At 41.4% G+C, this 17,030-nt stretch overlaps 1 protein-coding gene across 7 annotated transcripts in view; it reads left to right on the top strand.

Annotated features, from left to right (window-relative positions):
- Positions 1 to 17,030, top strand: part of TRDMT1 (tRNA aspartic acid methyltransferase 1) — an 83,473-nt gene that overhangs the window by 2,542 nt on the left and 63,901 nt on the right. Inside the window, exon 1 of one of the 7 annotated variants that reach the window (XM_019460666.2) lies at positions 1,821 to 2,102. The exons of 1 other annotated variant lie outside the window; for it this stretch is intronic. Coding sequence is in view for 2 of the 6 variants with exons in the window: in XM_019460659.2 (XP_019316204.1) it covers positions 13,666 to 13,729 (64 nt within the window). In the remaining 4 variants the exon portion in view is untranslated. Of the gene's footprint in view, positions 1 to 1,820; positions 2,103 to 13,580; positions 13,730 to 13,881; positions 14,017 to 17,030 lie in introns of those variants that run through there. 5 more of the 7 variants (XM_019460659.2, XM_019460660.2, XM_019460662.2 and 2 more) reach the window with 5 other exon arrangements.

Consider the following 17,030-nt stretch of genomic DNA (forward strand, 5'->3'; position numbering starts at 1 on the left):
GGCAGCTTCTGGGTAAATTCACAGGCCGTGGATAAGTCTCCATTTCTTCGAATGTAAAAGGAAGGTGTTGCTAATACAGGAGCATGTGAAGACGAAGTGAGAGATGTATATAAAATACAAAGTTGAGGGGTACATGGTAAGCACTCGATAATGTGGGTTGTTATTAGTGTTGTTATCGTTACGAAACGATACCTTGAAGAGGGGCAATGTGTCTGAATAGTCGAGGGAAGGAGAAAATAAGAAGACAAGGAGGCAGCTTGTGAAATGGCCCGACCATTTGGCACATGAAAATTCAGGTCCCATGACTTTTCTGGTCACGCTTATGAAATCAAACAATTCTCTGATGGTTGCTCATAGAGAAAATTAATATAGTGATTTATAATCTGTGCGTCTACCTCATAATCAACATTTCGGTTTTGCTTTAAAGTTCTGTTTCTTCCCTCTCCAGCCTTGAGTGTGCTAGATACAAGGAAAAGGGAGTACTGAATTTCTCTCTCCCCCTCCCCGCCTCTCTCTCTGTTTACCAAGTGTTTCCCCTCGTCCTTCCCTACCTTGCTGACTAAGGTCTCTTGCTGGTTAGGGTTAGGGCTCATTGAGAAGAGGTGAAGGGGAAAAGAAAGTTCTTTCTTGACAACTATTGTTGGTGATCTAGAGTTTAAACCGCTCCATTGGGCATGTGTTTGAAATGGGCCCTTTTTCTAGCAGGTGTTTCTGTGGGAACTTCTCATCATTGGGCTGTCTTGCCCAAAGTGCCCTTGACATGCACAGGTGCATTCGTATTTGTCTTCCACAGTCCCAAGAAGTCATTCGGAAATACACTCTGCTTCTTTTTGCTGTGGTAACTTCTTTCCAGGGGCTCATCCTCCCTCAGAATCTAAAACAGCACGTTCTCCCCTATATGGCTCAGATCTGGTCCAAGGGAAATACTTTACCTACCAGAACTCAGAGGAGGATGAGAGCAGAGTTTTAAACTCCCAGGTGGTCCTGTGACAGACACTCTTTGCCTTGGACCTGAGGTGAGTAGCAAACAGCCCCAAAGATCTTCTTGGCAGAAAGGTCAGTCCACACAGCACGCTGGCAACTTTCTCCGAAAACTTTCCTCTGCAACCATCTCCAACTTGTTTATACCTTCCACATAGATACATAGCTGGTTGTAAGAGTTTGATGTAACTCTTTGTGGAACACTTCCTTTGCGTTGTACTGTTGTATTTCACCTTGGCAGGTGGTTTCTACTGCTTGCTACTTTACATGAAACTTGCTTTAACTCCTATCAAAGGTAAAAAGGGAAAGAACCACTTTGGGGGGGCTCTCACTCCTCAATCACCCCAGAATTGTGGTCGCTGCCAGGGAGAAAATGGTGTGTCCATGCAAATGTAATTGGGAACCTCCTGCGTGCCCAAATCACAACATAATTCCAAAGTTAAGCTTTAAATGTGAGCAAGGGTTTTTTTTTTGTTTTTTGTTTTTTTAGATATTCATCTTTTCCTCATAGGTAGCTTTTTGTTTTCTAAAGTGACTGAGTTACAGTATTCCTGTCTTACGTTATTAACCCTTGAACTGACTTCTCTTATTGTTTTGGGAGCTAAAAATGTGTTTAAAAATGGTGTTCAGCTGAAGTTAAAAAACTGCTAACTTTTATCAGTTGTTAAATACAATTCGCACTTGTACTTAAATAAACTCATTTGGAGACAAACAAAAAATTTTATGTATTGTGTTTAAATTATCTTTTTGCATTGCAGGCATAACTTTTTCTTTTTTATCTTTTTTTTTTTAAGTTTATTTTGAGAGAGACAGAGAGAGTGTGAGTGGGGGAGGGGCAGAGAAAAAAGGAGACTGAAGCAGGCTCAGCACTGTCGGAGCAGAAGCCACGTGGGGCTCAAACTTGTGAAACTATGAGACCATGATCTGAACTCAGGCCCCAAATGTCTGTGTCTGTCTTGTGGTATTTCTGGGGGTGGTGTCTTAGCACACTAAGAAAATGAACCTGGACTTGGAATGTCACGTAAGCCTCATTTTTCCATGTGTTTTTGTAGTGACCAGATGCTATTGTGAAAATTATATGGACCTTTCAAAATTTGCTGGGAATTTGAAAATTGGGTATGGTAGGTATTTGTCTAATAATTCTTAATATCAATTTGGTTATTTTTTCAAATGGGCATGATTGGCGTAGTAGAGTTAGAGTAGCAAAACCTTAACATAATGACTAAATACTCATCTATGCATCCATCCACCCAAGGGACTCCTTTTATTTTATTTTAGTTTAGTTTAGTTTAGTTTAAGTTCACCCCTAGCGTGGAGCCCAGCATAGGACTTGAACTCACAACCCTGAGATCAAGACCTGATACTCAACCAACTGAGCCACACAGGTGCCCCAAAGGGACTTCTAAAATATTAGAATTCTGTACTAAAATAAATATTGGCAATGCCTTCTACCATAGTGTTCTTTTCTTTCCTGTCCTGCCATTTCGTCTTCCCTGTTCTCCCTGTGTCTTCCTTTTCTTGTTTTCCCAGATATCTGGGGATGTGCTCAGGGGAGATGATGGTGCTTGGAAAGATTATCTGGGTCTGTCAAACTTTGAGCCAGTTTGAAGATAAGGAGGCAAGAGTCAAAAAAAGAGAAAGAAAGAAAGAAAGAGAAATAAAGAAGGAGATGCTTCTAAATCTTGTGCAACACTGTGATTTATTTTTTTAAGTTTATTTATTTATTTTGAGAGAGTCAGAAACAGTGTGAGTGGGGGAGGGGCCAAGAGAGAGGGAGACAGAGAATCCCAAGCAGGCTCTGCCCTATCAGCTTGGAGCCCGACGTGGGGCTCGAACTCACCAAACCGTGAGATCAAGACCTGAGCTGAAATCGAGTCAACAGCTTAACTGACTGAGCCACCCATGCACCCCACGTGTGACACTGTAATTTAAACAGGATTTGGCGTGGCAACTCACTGTATGGTGTATCAAAGTTGATACAAAGATGGTGAACTGAGAGGAGCTGTACATTAGACAAAGCAAAGTGTGTGTGTGTGTGTGTGTGTGTGTGTGTGTATGTTAACAAGGTTGAGAAAGGTTTTAATAAATTGGAAGCATTAAGGGGCACCTGGCTGGCTCAGTCGGTAGAGAAAGCAACTCTTGATCTTGGGAGTCATGAGTTCAAGCCCCACCTTGGGCATAGAGCTTACTTAAAAAAATACAATAAAAATAAGTTGGAAGACTCAAGAGGAACTGGAGACTCTAAAAAGCTCCCCTGTGAAGCTGAAAGGGTTTAGACTGCCGCTCGTATCACACTCCTTTTAGCCAGAAGTTGTGTGGGGAACATCTAATGTGTTCCCCTAGCGCCTGGGATCCTATTTCTGCCACTCTGCCACCAAAAAGAGCTGGGAGGGTAACTGGTAACAAATCTCGAGGGGATACCAAAATGACGTTAGAACAAGAAGGAATAGCTAAGAAAGGTTTGCAAAAGAAGAGGCATTGTGGAACTTCCTACTAGGTGTGGTAATGTACAACAAAGTTCCAGTAATTGCAAGTGTGGTTCGCCAGCCAGAATAGCAGACGCATCCCAAGAAGAGTGAGGCCCCGTGGGGATGATACGACCTTAGAATATAGTGTGCGAAAGAGGAAAGAGGAAGTGTTACACACCCCCAGGGAAGGGAAAACTAGATATTTGTGGGAAGGTTAGGTTTAAAACCTCACCTTGCACCCCATATCAAAATGGATTTTAAAAAACGAAACGTAAGGAAGAGAAGCACATACAGAGACGTAGGATAAGTCACAAAGGAAAACTATGTATATTTGATGGCAGAAGATTTAATACTTCTGTGTCATAAAATATTACAATCCAAATTCAATGGAAACTGATGAACGGGGAAGTGTTTTTACAATACACGTGGTTGACGGCTTTATAACAACAAAAATAAAATTGTGGTAATTCAATAAGAGTCTCCTATCATCCCAGAAGCAAAAGGACAAATGTGAAAAATAATTGATAAAAGAAAAAATTACAGATGTCCCATAAAGATGTGATAATTCATCCTCGATGTTAACCAAAAAAAGGGAAAATAAAAATGACACCCTAATTGTTGGCCTACAAGATAGACAAAGGTTTAAAATGACATCACTTGTTCATGTGGATGTAGGAGGTGAATGTTCTCAGTCACTGCTGATGGGAGTTTGGACTCTAATCGTTCTGGAAATGAGTTTTGACAATATGCATCAAGAACTTACGTAATAATTATGACTTTCACCTGTGACCCCCCCTCTAGACTCTAGCTGATGAAAATATCAGAGCATTTGAATATTTATATGCAAGAATATTCATGTACTGTTCATGGTAGCAAAAAACTGAATCCTCTTAAATGTTCAATACTGACAGACTAGGAACACAAATTATGGTTGTTTATGGACTACAGAAACAAGGAAGGAAAGATACCCAGGGAACAGTTTAAAAGTGGTTGTTTTTTAGGGGTAGGGATGAAATCAAGGTTTTTTTTAGAAGGGTATGTCTTTTTCCTCCTTTTACTTTTGTGATTTGCTTTACCCCTCCAAATTAGCATGCACTATTTAGAAAATTCGGGAAAAACTAAAGATAACATGTGAAAGAATGATACATCTCTTTGATCAAAATGGAGAACTGGTCATGATAAAATGTTAGATGAAAAAAAAACAAGGTATAAAACACAAATGCAGGGGCGCCTGGGTGGCTCAGTCGGTTAAGCATCCAACTTTGGCTCAGGTCATGATCTCGCGGTCTGTGAGTCCAAGCCTCGCATCAGGCTCTGTGCTGACAGCTCAAAGCCTGGAGTCTACTTCAGATTCTGTGTCTCCCTCTTTCTCTCTCTGCCCCTCCCTTGCTCATGCTCTCTCTCTCTCTCTCAAAATAAAATAAACATGAAGAAACATTAAAAAAACACAAATGCAGTAAGATTATGATTTTGGTAAAACATAATTAGTGCAAAGACTAGAGAGAGAAATACTAAAATGTTGGCCATAGTTATGTCTTGTAGTTTTTTTAATTTTCTTTTTTCATATACTTTCCTGTTTTCCAGATTACGTGTGATGGGCGTAAATATTTTATTAGTAGTGCAAAAAGAGAAAGAATTATCTCTTATAGTTGGATTGGGCTTTCAATACTCTGGGCATTTCTGATGTATGCTTACTAGGTCTCTTTCACTTTGGGTGATAAACAAAAATTTGTTTTCCAAATAATTATGTCTCACCTCTATAGGGAACAGGTAATGGGACTGAACTGAGGTCTGAAGCTTTTGGGTTTTCAAACTGTGAGCTCTATAAGGGTGCATAAATACTGCTCTTGGTTTCATTCTTTTCCCACCCTATTGTAGGCTTGAGCCATAAAGTGAAAGGAGTAAAAAAAGATGGGCCCAGCAGATTCCTGACATTTTTTCCTAACCAGAATGATTTTTAACTCCTAATGTGATTTTTCCCCCTCAAAATATATACCAGCTGTCTTCTTTCATTCCCTTTGATATCTTCTAGATTTTTTAAAAAAATTAATGCTATCTTCTGATTTCTGTAAAAAAAAAAGCACTTTGGTGATTTGTAAATAAATCTGTTCATCTGGGGAATATTGATTTATGGGACGTTCAGCAAATCACATGTTTTCTTCTTTAGATTCTTTGTTAAAAAAAAAACCTGAATATTCAAAAAGACAACGGATAGGGTCTAGATGGATTTATGAGCATTTTAAACATTCATAAAGTTCTTTGAAACTTACAGGCCTGTATGAATGTGTATGATGGATACTATCCTATTATTAAAGCATACTTTGCCATCCACTAAAATATAGTCTATTTTGGTCACTCTGTATTCTCTGAATGACTAAACATAGAGCAAATCCCTTTGGGACTTGTACTATATTTTAACTTCGCAGTAATTACCTTAGATGGAAATGGAACACTCAATCTCGATCTTCGGGAGTCAGCGTAACCTGTAATAGAAGGGTTAATGGCCTCTGGGGCATTCCAGCACGAATAGAAAGTTTGGGGTTAAGTGGTACTTATGTTGTATCAGGTTTGCTGAAGTGACTTTGAAAGGCTGTAAGATCAGTTTTAACAGTTTTAAGTAAATACAAAGTTGAGGGTTTTTTTTTCTTATGGAGTGAATAGACCTAGTAATAATGTTATTATATTTTGCTTATTTTTATCTCTAATGGATTGTGTGATAACGATCCCAAGTGATACTGTCGTATATCTAACCTAGTACCTGACTAGCAAGGGTAAGGTGAAAAATGCTTTTGTATGATTTTTCTCTGGATCTGGATTTTAATTTGTCAGTATTGACAACAGTAGCAATTGAAAAATAAAAAGGCTGTGAAGAAGAATGAAGCATTTTATAGAGCATGTGTGTATGTGTGGTGAATGTGGGATGTGCATACATGCTTTCCTCTTCCTGGCCTTGCTGGATCTGGTTAGGGGGATTTGGTTACTTCAAACAGTTCTGAAGGTTTGATGAATTAGCAGAGTAAAGGAGCAAAGTACGAATAGCTCTCTTTCATTTTTATCTCTTCTATTCCCATCATGAGTCTTGTTTTCCTGCCTGACATAACAAAGGCTATCATAGAAAACAATAAGGAAAGACATCTTGTAGAGAAAATGCAAATTAGTATCTTGGTAATATACCCTTTTTGAAAGCATACCAACCAGGAAAACAGTTCTCTGTGTGTAATTGTTAGAAAAGAATGAAATGTAACTTACGTTATGACACAGTTGTTCAGAGAGGGAAGGAAACCAGTATTCATTGTTCTAGGCACGTTACTGAGGTTCTCTCTCTCTCACTGTCTCTCTTTACCTGTGTCGATTAATTATTGATTAAATACAGACATTACCTTGCTAGCAAATATTACCCTTGTTACATAAATGAAGAAAGTATTAGAGGTAGGATTCATATTGACTCATTTATTCTAAGGACCATGTTCCTTGCACTGCATCAAGGTGTCTTTGTAGAAATAACTGGGCCCAGAATCTATTATACATTTTAGTCATGCGTCTTTGAGGTTGTCTCTCTTTTGTGAAGCAGAATTAACCTTTTTGTTTAATCTTTACAAACCGCATTGCCCTATCAGTTAAGGTAACCTTCATGGATCTCAAAAGTTGCCTTCATTCCTCAGGCCAACCTGTTCTCAGGAAGCAGTGTATTCTGGGAATCAGGGCTGCTTTAGTTTGGATCCTTGGCTTTCCTTCTGGGGGTGGAGGCCCAGCAGGCGTGGGACAGCTGAGCCTTCTGAGTATCTTCTGTACTAACTTGTGATATAGCTGGCCCTAGAAAGACCTCTGAAGGAAACCCAAATAACAGATTCCCTGTTGTCGTGGGCTTGGGCAAGTGACCTCAACTTCCTGGAGGTCAGATGAAGACTGGGTGAAATCAGGGTCATATGGGGTCACTTAGAGGCAGCTGCAGGGGTGGGTGAGGGTAGGGGAGGTGATCCGGAGTTCTTCTGGGCCCCTACTACCCATGCTTTAACAACACAACAGCTGTGTGCATCCGTGTGTGTGTGTGTGTGTGTGTGTGTGTGTGTGTGTGAACACACCCTCTGTGCCTGATCCTAGGGGAAATTTTGTTCGAAGAAAAGGTTCTACATCTAAACACAGTTGGAAAAACACTGGCAAATAGTCCTAAAGATTTCTTCCGGCTCTAAATTTCCATGGGTGTAGGAGAGCAGTTTTAAAGATAGAGAATCCCCCTATCTTTAATGTAACCGAAATATAATCTTTAACATTTATTGCCAAACATTTTTAAATTAGACATTTCAGATATAATCTGAAAGAGAAAAATCTGTGTCAAAAATCTGTGACCGAGTACTTTGAGATGGTAAGCTATAGGGCCAACTGCATGGTTTCTATGCTTTTCAGCAGAAAAATCTAGAATTACATTTCCTCGTGATTCTGATTAAAAAAAACACATTGGGGCGCCTGGGTGGCGCAGTCGGTTAAGCGTCCGACTTCAGCCAGGTCACGATCTCGCGGTCCGTGAGTTCGAGCCCTGCGTCAGGCTCTGGGCTGATGGCTCGGAGCCTGGAGCCTGTTTCCGATTCTGTGTCTCCCTCTCTCTCTGCCCCTCCCCCGTTCATGCTCTGTCTCTCTCTGTCCCAAAAATAAATAAAAAACGTTGAAAAAAAAAATTAAAAAAAAAACATTTATTCTCTTCCTTCTTCTGAGGTAAGCATAAGATAGTATTTACAACTGGAAGTCCCTAGAGTACACTTCATAAAAGAAAAGTACTATTCCTTCAAGACACCATGAAGTTCATCATTTTCCATCTGTTCTTTTTCTCTTGGAAGTTCATCATGTCATTGAAATAACACACCTGTTGTTTCCTACCTCTTTTCTTTTGTGACAGTTTGTGAACAAGGTGAATGGACATCAGAGGAAGAACTGAAATATTTGGTTACAAGGTTTGCTATCGTGTGAGTTCCTTTTCCTCTATATCTTTAGGACACTTTTTAATTGAATTGAATTGAATTGAATTGAATTGAATTGAATTATTTTATGATTTTTTGAATAATTTATTGTCACGTTAGCTAATATACAGTGTATACAGTGTAGTCTTGGCTTCGGGAGTAGATTCCCATGATTCATCACTTACGTACAACACCCAGTGCTCATCCCAACAAGTGCCCTCCTCAATGCCCATCTCCCATTTTCCCCGTCCCCCCCACTCACCCCCATCAACCCTCAGTTCGTTCTCTGTATTTAAGAGTCTCTTAGGGTTTAGGGCACTTATTTTATTTATTAATTTTTAATTTATTTTCTATTTTTTAAATGTTTATTTTTGAGACACACACACACACACACACACACACAGCATGAGCAGGGGAGGGACAGAGAGAGAGGGAGACACAGAATCTGAAGCAGGCTCCAGGCTCTGAGCTGTCAGCACAGAGCCCAATGCGGGGCTTAAACCCATGAACCATGAGATCATGACCTGAGCCAAAGTCAGACCCTTAACCGACTGAGCCACCCCAGGCGCCCCTTGGGGGAATTATTTTAAATCAGTGTTCATAGTACAATAATTAAGCACTTGCTGCACACTTCAACATTGTTCATTTATTGATGGGCTACCTGTTAAGGTCATGACTTCATGAGACTGACTTTCAAGCAACTCTCTCCAATAAAACTTTCTGTGATGATGGAAGTGTTCTCTCTTGGCTGAGCAGTACTGTAGCCATCAGCCACATGTGGCTATTAAATACTTGGAACATGCCTAGCGTGACTAATAAACTAAGTTTTCAATATTAATTAAGCTAATTTAAACTTCAATCAGCAAATGTGGCTGGCGGTTACCCTATTGGACAGTGTGGTTCTGGAGGGTCAATACAATTGGTAAAATAGTCTTATGTTCAGGGGACAGAAGGCACGAAGTTGTTTTTATTATTGGCACTTTAATGGCTGGAATAGGTTAGAGGTTTTTCCATTTAAAACCATTTTAAGCTAAATATTTCTTCAGTGCTTGGCACATAAAAGTCAGTAAGTGATCGGATGGTATTACTAGGTCTCCCCTTACTCCACCCCCAGTCTCAGCAACTCATGTATCTGATGCATCCTAGGTGAGGTCACTAACAATTTTCCCCTAAGATTGCCAGACCTGTAGACTTACCTCTCAAGCTGCCTGGGTCTTGGTGGGAGTTCAGAGCGAGACAGTTATGTGTGCTGCTGTCTACTGACTTCCAGCGCTCCTAGGCTCCGCACCCCCTCGGTCATGCCTCTGGCTTGAAGACTTCCAGCCTCGCATCCATACTTCTCCAAGCCAGACCATTCCTAGACGCCATCCACAACCCCCACTTAGGGCCCTGAGAGGTCTGTGGCCATAAGCACCTCTCTGCAGCGTGCTGATGTGACCTTGTTCAGTTGTGGCTCCTAAAACCGGCATCACCCAATTGGGGGATGAGCAATTGCAGGGGTCAGGATCACGCTGTTGGACACAGTTGAAGGGACCGAGAATGCATCACTTAGACGACGTCATCCGATAGATGCTGTTTATGAAACACACTTTTATGTTGTGCTAGGCATTGGGCTACGCGCTTCAGATTGTCCTCTAGCCCTCACAGCCACCACATGTCCTGTTTGTACATATTTTAGACATGTACGTAGGCTCAGAGAGGGTAAGTGACTTGCCCAAAGTTGCATAGCTAGGAAGCAGCAGATCTACGATTCCTGTTTACGCTCTTTGGCTCTCATTATTGAAGAGGGACAGGTCTTCAAAATCAGTGCAGAAAGAATAGATTTTAGGTGACTGTAAACAAGGATGTTCTACTAATTTAAGGCCTTCACTTCAAACGTCTCCCTCTGTGAAGTATGCCGTGCCCCTCAGGAACAGCTCACAGCTGAGGCCTAATGCTGGCACATCGGTACTGTGATGTAAAGGCCTTCTTGAATAAGCAGGAGGTTGCAAGTGGAAGATGAATTCTCAGGGCCTTTCTGATTCAGATCCCTTCTGAATACAATTTCCTCTCTTGAGGACATTTATTGCCAATTTACTCCCACATGACTACTTTTTTTTTATTTTCCATGCAATTCATAAAGACCATTCTTTTTGCTGGGTGAAACCAGAATGTAATGTATTCATCATTCAAATTTGCATAAACAGGGTATTCTCTCCTTTTGGCCAGGCTGTGTAAGAATCCACATCACGTTTCACTGGGGAATAAAGAATGGCCTGGATCATGAAACTCAAAGATGATTGCCAAAAGTATTTTAAACATTTGGCGGACTGTCTTAGTTCTGTTGGATATTAATGTTCACGGGAATGACAGGCAGGAGAGGAAGAACAAAATATGATAGATTTCAAGTTATACAATGAGCTCTTAAATAACTGAGATATGCTGTTATTTTTTTAACATAGTCTTAGTGTTATATTGTGCTCCTTAATTATTTCTGATATGCTTCCTTTGTGCCAGGTGTTAACTAGCATTTTGGCTTTTTTTTTTTTCAAGCGTATTTTGTGTGTTTTGAGGGAAAACAACACTGAATGTCCTCAAGTTTGATTTTTGATATTTGTATTGTCAGAAAGTGTGTTGAGCTTCTGTAATTAGAATATAAGCTCTGTGGGACATGTCACTGAGGATAACTTTATGGGAAACTATAGGATTAGAAAGCTGTTTTTCTCCTTTAAGAACATTTGTAGTTTGCTTTGGGAAAGAGTCATCAATGTGTATCCTCATTTTCTCTGTGCTCCCCATCCTATCCTCCTCCTGAACTACTCCTGATTGTGGCACCCTCACCTCACACAACTTGTGCCAGGGTTTGGACGTGAATGCATACGTAATCTGAGGGGATCTAACATCTATAGTTGTCTCCATGGAGATGGTTGCACATTATGATTATGGTGAACGTTTTCAGTCTTGAAATGATTATCACACGTGATATGCTTTAGAGAGGAAATACCATGTATCCAGATGTGGTGGATCAGGCAGAAACTGGGTTGGAAAGAACTGAAAAGATTTCACGATAGGAACAGGTAGGATCTCTATTTCAGAACGCTGGCAAGGTATGGATCAGGGAACCAAACACGTCGGGGTTTCTAGCCTAGGATTCTAGAAGGAAGAATCTGTTCGACAGAGAATTTAGAGAAGAAGGCTAGCCTTTCTGGGCAACATAAAGAACATGAGCAAGGAACACGAGTGGGGAAACTGAGACACGAAGGATGTTTGGGGAATGCCCACTGTTCCAGTTTGCAGCAGAGCTGAAGAAGGAGAGAAAACAGAGTTAAGAAACATAAGTCGGGGGCTGTATTGTGAAGACCCTTAAGGATCAGCGTGAACAGTTTGTAATCAGCCTGTGTGGGAATGGGGGTCTACCTCCCTCCCTCTCAGGAGATTGGCATTTTCCACGAACTCGTCCACATAGTTTTGGCCTGTCTCTCCCCTACAGGGTAAGATCATTGGTCATATTTATTTTGATTTATAGTACCCATGCTAAACAGATTTTAGGTTTGTGTAACATTTTGGTTGTTGACCGTATATAAATCATTGTGACTACATAGCTCCCTTTATAGGTGCTGATATGTTTATTGTACTAATATTATGTAACAAATACTAGAAAAGTTTGTTTCATGCATTATATTTGTTATGTTACTGTGTATATATGATTTCCATAAATTAAGTTGGCTTAAGAGTACCTTTGTTGAGGGGCGCCTGAACACAGGGCTCAGTCGGTTAAGCATCTGACTTCGGGTGAGGTCATGATCTCGCCGTTCACAAGTTCCAGCTCTGCGTTGGGCTCTGTGCTGAGAGCTCAGAGCCTGGTGCCTGCTTCAGATTCTGTGTCTTCCCCCCTCTCTGCCCCTTCCCCACTCACATACTCTTTCTCTCTCTGAAAAATAAATATTTTTTAAAAATTAAAAAAAAAGGAGTACATTTGTTTACACCAGATTTAAAAAATGTCTTTTGGATAATTTCAATTTGAGCAGATAATTGACATGTGGCCAAAAGGGGACTCGCTTTCTCAAAAACTAATTCAGGCTTAGAATCTTAGAGCTGCAGGGCCCTCAGCACCCATTTCTCCTGCTTCCTTCCCTTTTATTTTGCAGGTAGGGAAACCAGGCTCAGTGCAAAGTCACATAATCAGTTATTGCCAATGCCAAGGCTAAGATTCTGTTCTCTGCTGTCTTTCTGCCAACCGTCGTATCTGAAATAAGTGACCAACAAAAACATTTAAAGGCCAATACACATTTACAATGAAAAAGTTTCATAGGAAACATCAGAATGGAGCAGTTCCATAATTAGATAGGGTAGTCATACTTTTGTTTATAACATTACATTGGGGCACTTGCAAAGTTTCTAACAAATCAGTTCTTATTACAAGTGGCACTCCCCAATTTTTCCTAACGAAAGTTAACGTGTGGTGGTAATGGGAACAATATGACACCACACCATGAGATCATTTCCTCCCTTGCACATGGCCATGTTTTACTTTGTGATCCGGCTTCTGACGACGTGGTCACTGGAGCATCTTGGAGAAGCAAGGCCCCGGCACTTGGAGGGACATAAATACTTCCGCATTATATTAACAGCAGATCCTCTGTTCAGGACACTTTCCACGTTAAAGTACAACGAACCCCACTAACAATTACAGCAAGCGTCCTCTGTCCTGGTGTGCACAGGGGCTCTCTGCTGCATGGCCGCTGAATTCTGAACTTGTAACTAACTCTGGGACCCGCTCGCGGGAGGAGGCTGATTTATCTCTGTCACCCCAGCACAGCCACAAAACCTGGCACGTGGTACGTGCACAAAACCAACGTTAGTGAGGTCTGGACACTTAAGGCTTCCAAGTGACAGTGAAGCAGCGAGCCTGGAAAATGAGTTTTTCTGGGTTCTAACCTGTCTGTGTTAATTCACTTTGAGGCAAAGGTAGATTTCGCCCGTCTACTGAGCTCCGGCTTAGTGTTTTCTTCCAAAGTCCCTGAATGCACTCTGGCAGGAAGATGGAGCGTAAATCAGGCTGCTATTCACTTGGGAGGCCGTACTGTTTTGTGTCCGTTGTCCCCCCGCTGACCCCTGTCACCCCCGGGCCCCCCAAGCTGCTTGAAGCTCTCCGAGCGCGGGAGCTGCGGGAGAGGGGGAACTGAAAAGCCGCGGAACCAGAGGCGAGGGAGCAGCGCGGGCGGAGGAAGGACGAGATGGGGAACCGGCAGGCCTAGCTGCGAGGCGGCGGCAGCGGCGTGGAGATGGAGCCCCTGCGGGTCCTCGAGCTGTACAGCGGCATTGGGGGCATGCACCAGGCGCTGAGAGGTGAGGAGCACACCCCGCCTCTCCCTACGTTCACCCCTCCGCGCTGCTCACAGCCTGGGTGCGGGGGAGGGGCGAAGCGGCGAGACGCTGGGGGCGGAGAATGGAGGGGGAGGGGGCGCTCGGTTGTCTTGGAAACCGCCCCAGCGCGCCGTCCCCGCCCGGCGCTGCGGGCGGAGACTCCTTTCCTCCCGCCCCGAGCGATGCCTGAAGGGCGGGCCCCACGTCTCAGAGGACTCCGTTTGTGAGTGCTCATCCGCGAGGCCAGGCTAGAAACTCAAACTAAAATGGTACCCGCGAAAGGGGGGAGAGGCGAGCCCCTACCTGGTGCGGGTCCCCAATTCTGAGTGTGGCTGCCACCTAGAGGCGTGGACACCTGCTGCTTTTGCCCTGGACGAAGTGGAGACGAGGGAGGGGAGGTCGCTGGGGGTCTTGGCCGGTGAGGGGATGGACTTTCGAAGGGATAGCTGCAGTTCAAGGTCGAAGTTAGGGAAGCCTAAATACACTGTGGAGAGAAGGCATTGAGTCAAAACCTGCTCCTTTCTGGCCTTTGAAAAGAAACAGCTGGTCTTGTCTAGATACTTAGGCGCCAGGAGAGCGGAGTTGAAACTTCGTTGTGACCTTGGGCTAGGTCCTTCACGGTTTTGAACATGTTTCCTGGTTTTAAAATGTGAAAAATAATCTATTTTCAGAGAAGGCTTGTGAGGATCAGAGATGAGGCGAGTGAAATGTTTAATAATAGTGCGTAGTACATTGTAGCCACTCAAAGCATTATAAATTATTAGTACCTCTCTTTTATGTACGTCTTCGATTTTGAGATTTTAAATTTCTTTAGTGATAAGTTGGAGCTGAAAGGTTTCGTTTTTGGTGACGTTTGCTCAAAAATAATTCTTGAGCTCCTGTACTGTGCCAGGTACTGTCGAGGCACCGGAGAAACAGCGTGACAAATAGACTTGGAGCATGCGTGTTTATTCTTAAATTACTAAGACAACCACAAAACTGAAACTTGCCTGCTTCCTTTTTTTAGTTTCGAGGGCAAGAAAAGACTACTGTAAGATACAGAGAATATATAATGAGTTGAGCATGATCAGTTTTCTGAGCATATATATTTGGTTGTAGATGAGGTCAGTGATTATTACATTTTTATTACTTACCAATTATTTTCTGGCTCTCTATGTTCACTTCTCTTATCAAAATTTACCAGCTTGAAAACAAAAGAAAATTCTAGGGGTGCTTGGCTAGCTCAGTCAGAAGAGCACAGGGCTTTTGATCTCGGGGTTGTGGGTTCCAGCCTCATGTTGGGTGTAGAGATCACTTAACACGAATGAATGAATAAAGTTTCAAAAAAGAGAAAATTCTAGAACTATCTATTCTCTTAGTTAATTTTGTAAGATTTTATAATGTCAGCATTTTCCCCCTTATCTTGAAAACCCTTAATGAACATAATTTTAAAGCTTGTTTTGTACTTTATCATAAACTGTAACTCAACTACCCTTCAAGGGTTGAACATAAGATTATCCCCTGATTTTTTGCAAGTATAAATGTGCTACAATTACATCCTTGTGCATAAATTCTAATTTTCTCTTTAACCGTTTTTTCTGAAAGTGAAATTAATTTGTTTAACAATAAGAGCCTGTGTGCCACTTAACAAAGTAAAATTATGAGAATCTTTTTTAAGGTTTTTGGATAGATAATATAGCAAATTAAGTGCCTCCCTGAACTACATATTCATTAGGAATTGTAATATCCATTTTTTAACCTTTGCTAATTTGATAGGAGAAATTGTATAATTTTAACTTGCATTTTTTTTAAATGAAATATAAGTATATTTTCTCCTATTAACCAGTGCAACCTGAATTTGTACACATATTTCTGTTACCACTGCTACCATCCTGATGTAAGCTTTATTAAAATAGTTTCCCAATTGCTCCCCTGGTTCTACTTTTCTTCCCCGCTCCACCCTTTCTCCACAAAAGAGAATGATCTTTTGCACAGTAAATCAGATCACGTCACTTCCCTACTTAAGTGGCTTCCCTTTGAGGTTAGAATCACAGCCCCGTCTTCTCCTCTGCTTTGGAGATCTGGCTTCTGTCTGCCTCTTCAACCTTATGTGCCACTGTCCTCCTCCTTCTCATATCCAGACTCACTGGTCCTTCCCTGGGCCCCTCAAACCCTCCAGGTTCCTGTGATGTTCTGGCCTTTGTTTTTGCTGTCGTCTCTATCCAGAGTGCTCTAATCCCAGACTTTTCCACTGTAGCTGCATTTCATGTCTCCTGTCTTAGTTCACATGTGGCCCCTTCAGCGTAGCCTTCCGTGGCTGACCCTGTGATTCAAAGTAGCCTTCCTGCTGTGTCTCCACCTTGATGGACTCTCGCCTTTTGGTTTCAGGCCTACCTATAAGGAGTATTGACTCTTAATCCTATCTGATGCAAATATTTTCCCCACATGTTTGTATTCTGGTGTTCATTTGTTTGATGCACCAAAGTTTAAAATTTTTTTGTAATAAAATGCATTGCTGTTTCCCATGTGGTTTTTATACAGTAAGAAAGACCAAAGGTAAGAGCGCTAACTGCAGTATTTATTAAGGACCTTTTACATGTCAGGCTCTATGTTAATGATTTAATAAACTAGTTAGTGGTAAAGCCAGTATTGTAACCCAGGTTTCTGCACCTGACCTCTTAACCATGCTATGCTGCCATTTTTATGTTTAAATCCACTACTTGAATCTATAGTTTATATAATAATAAGCACAAGAGGAATAATAACTTCAGATTTCTAGATAAGGTTTATGATCGAAACATTTTTTTATTGTGGTAAAATACACATAACATAAAAGGTACCATTTTAACCATTTTTAAGTGTACACTTCAGTGGCATTAACTAAATTCACAGTGTTGTGCAAACATCAACACCATCCTTTCCAGAACTTTTTCATCATCCCAAACAGAAACTCTGTACCCTCTAAACAAGGACTCCCCATCATCTCTTCCCTTTTGTATCTGATTCACTTAGTATGTTTTCAAGGTTCATCCATCTTGTAACATAGAAGTGCTTCAATTCCTTTTTATGGCCGAATAGTTTTCCATTATATGCATATACCACATTTTGTTTATCCATTTCTCTGTTGATGGTCTTGGTTGTTTCCGCCTGTTGGCTCTTGTGAATAATACTGCTATGGGTATTGGTTTCAATGTATCTGATTCCCTGCTTTCAGTTCTTTTGAATATATACCCAGGAGTGGAATTGCTGGAGCATATGATAATTCTGTGTTTAACTTTTTGAATAACTGCCAAACTGTTCCACA

The sequence above is a fragment of the Panthera pardus genome, unplaced genomic scaffold (genome assembly GCF_024362965.1).
Source record: "Panthera pardus isolate Hobbes unplaced genomic scaffold, ASM2436296v1 HiC_scaffold_6, whole genome shotgun sequence".
In the NCBI taxonomy this organism is placed as follows: domain Eukaryota; kingdom Metazoa; phylum Chordata; class Mammalia; order Carnivora; family Felidae; genus Panthera; species Panthera pardus.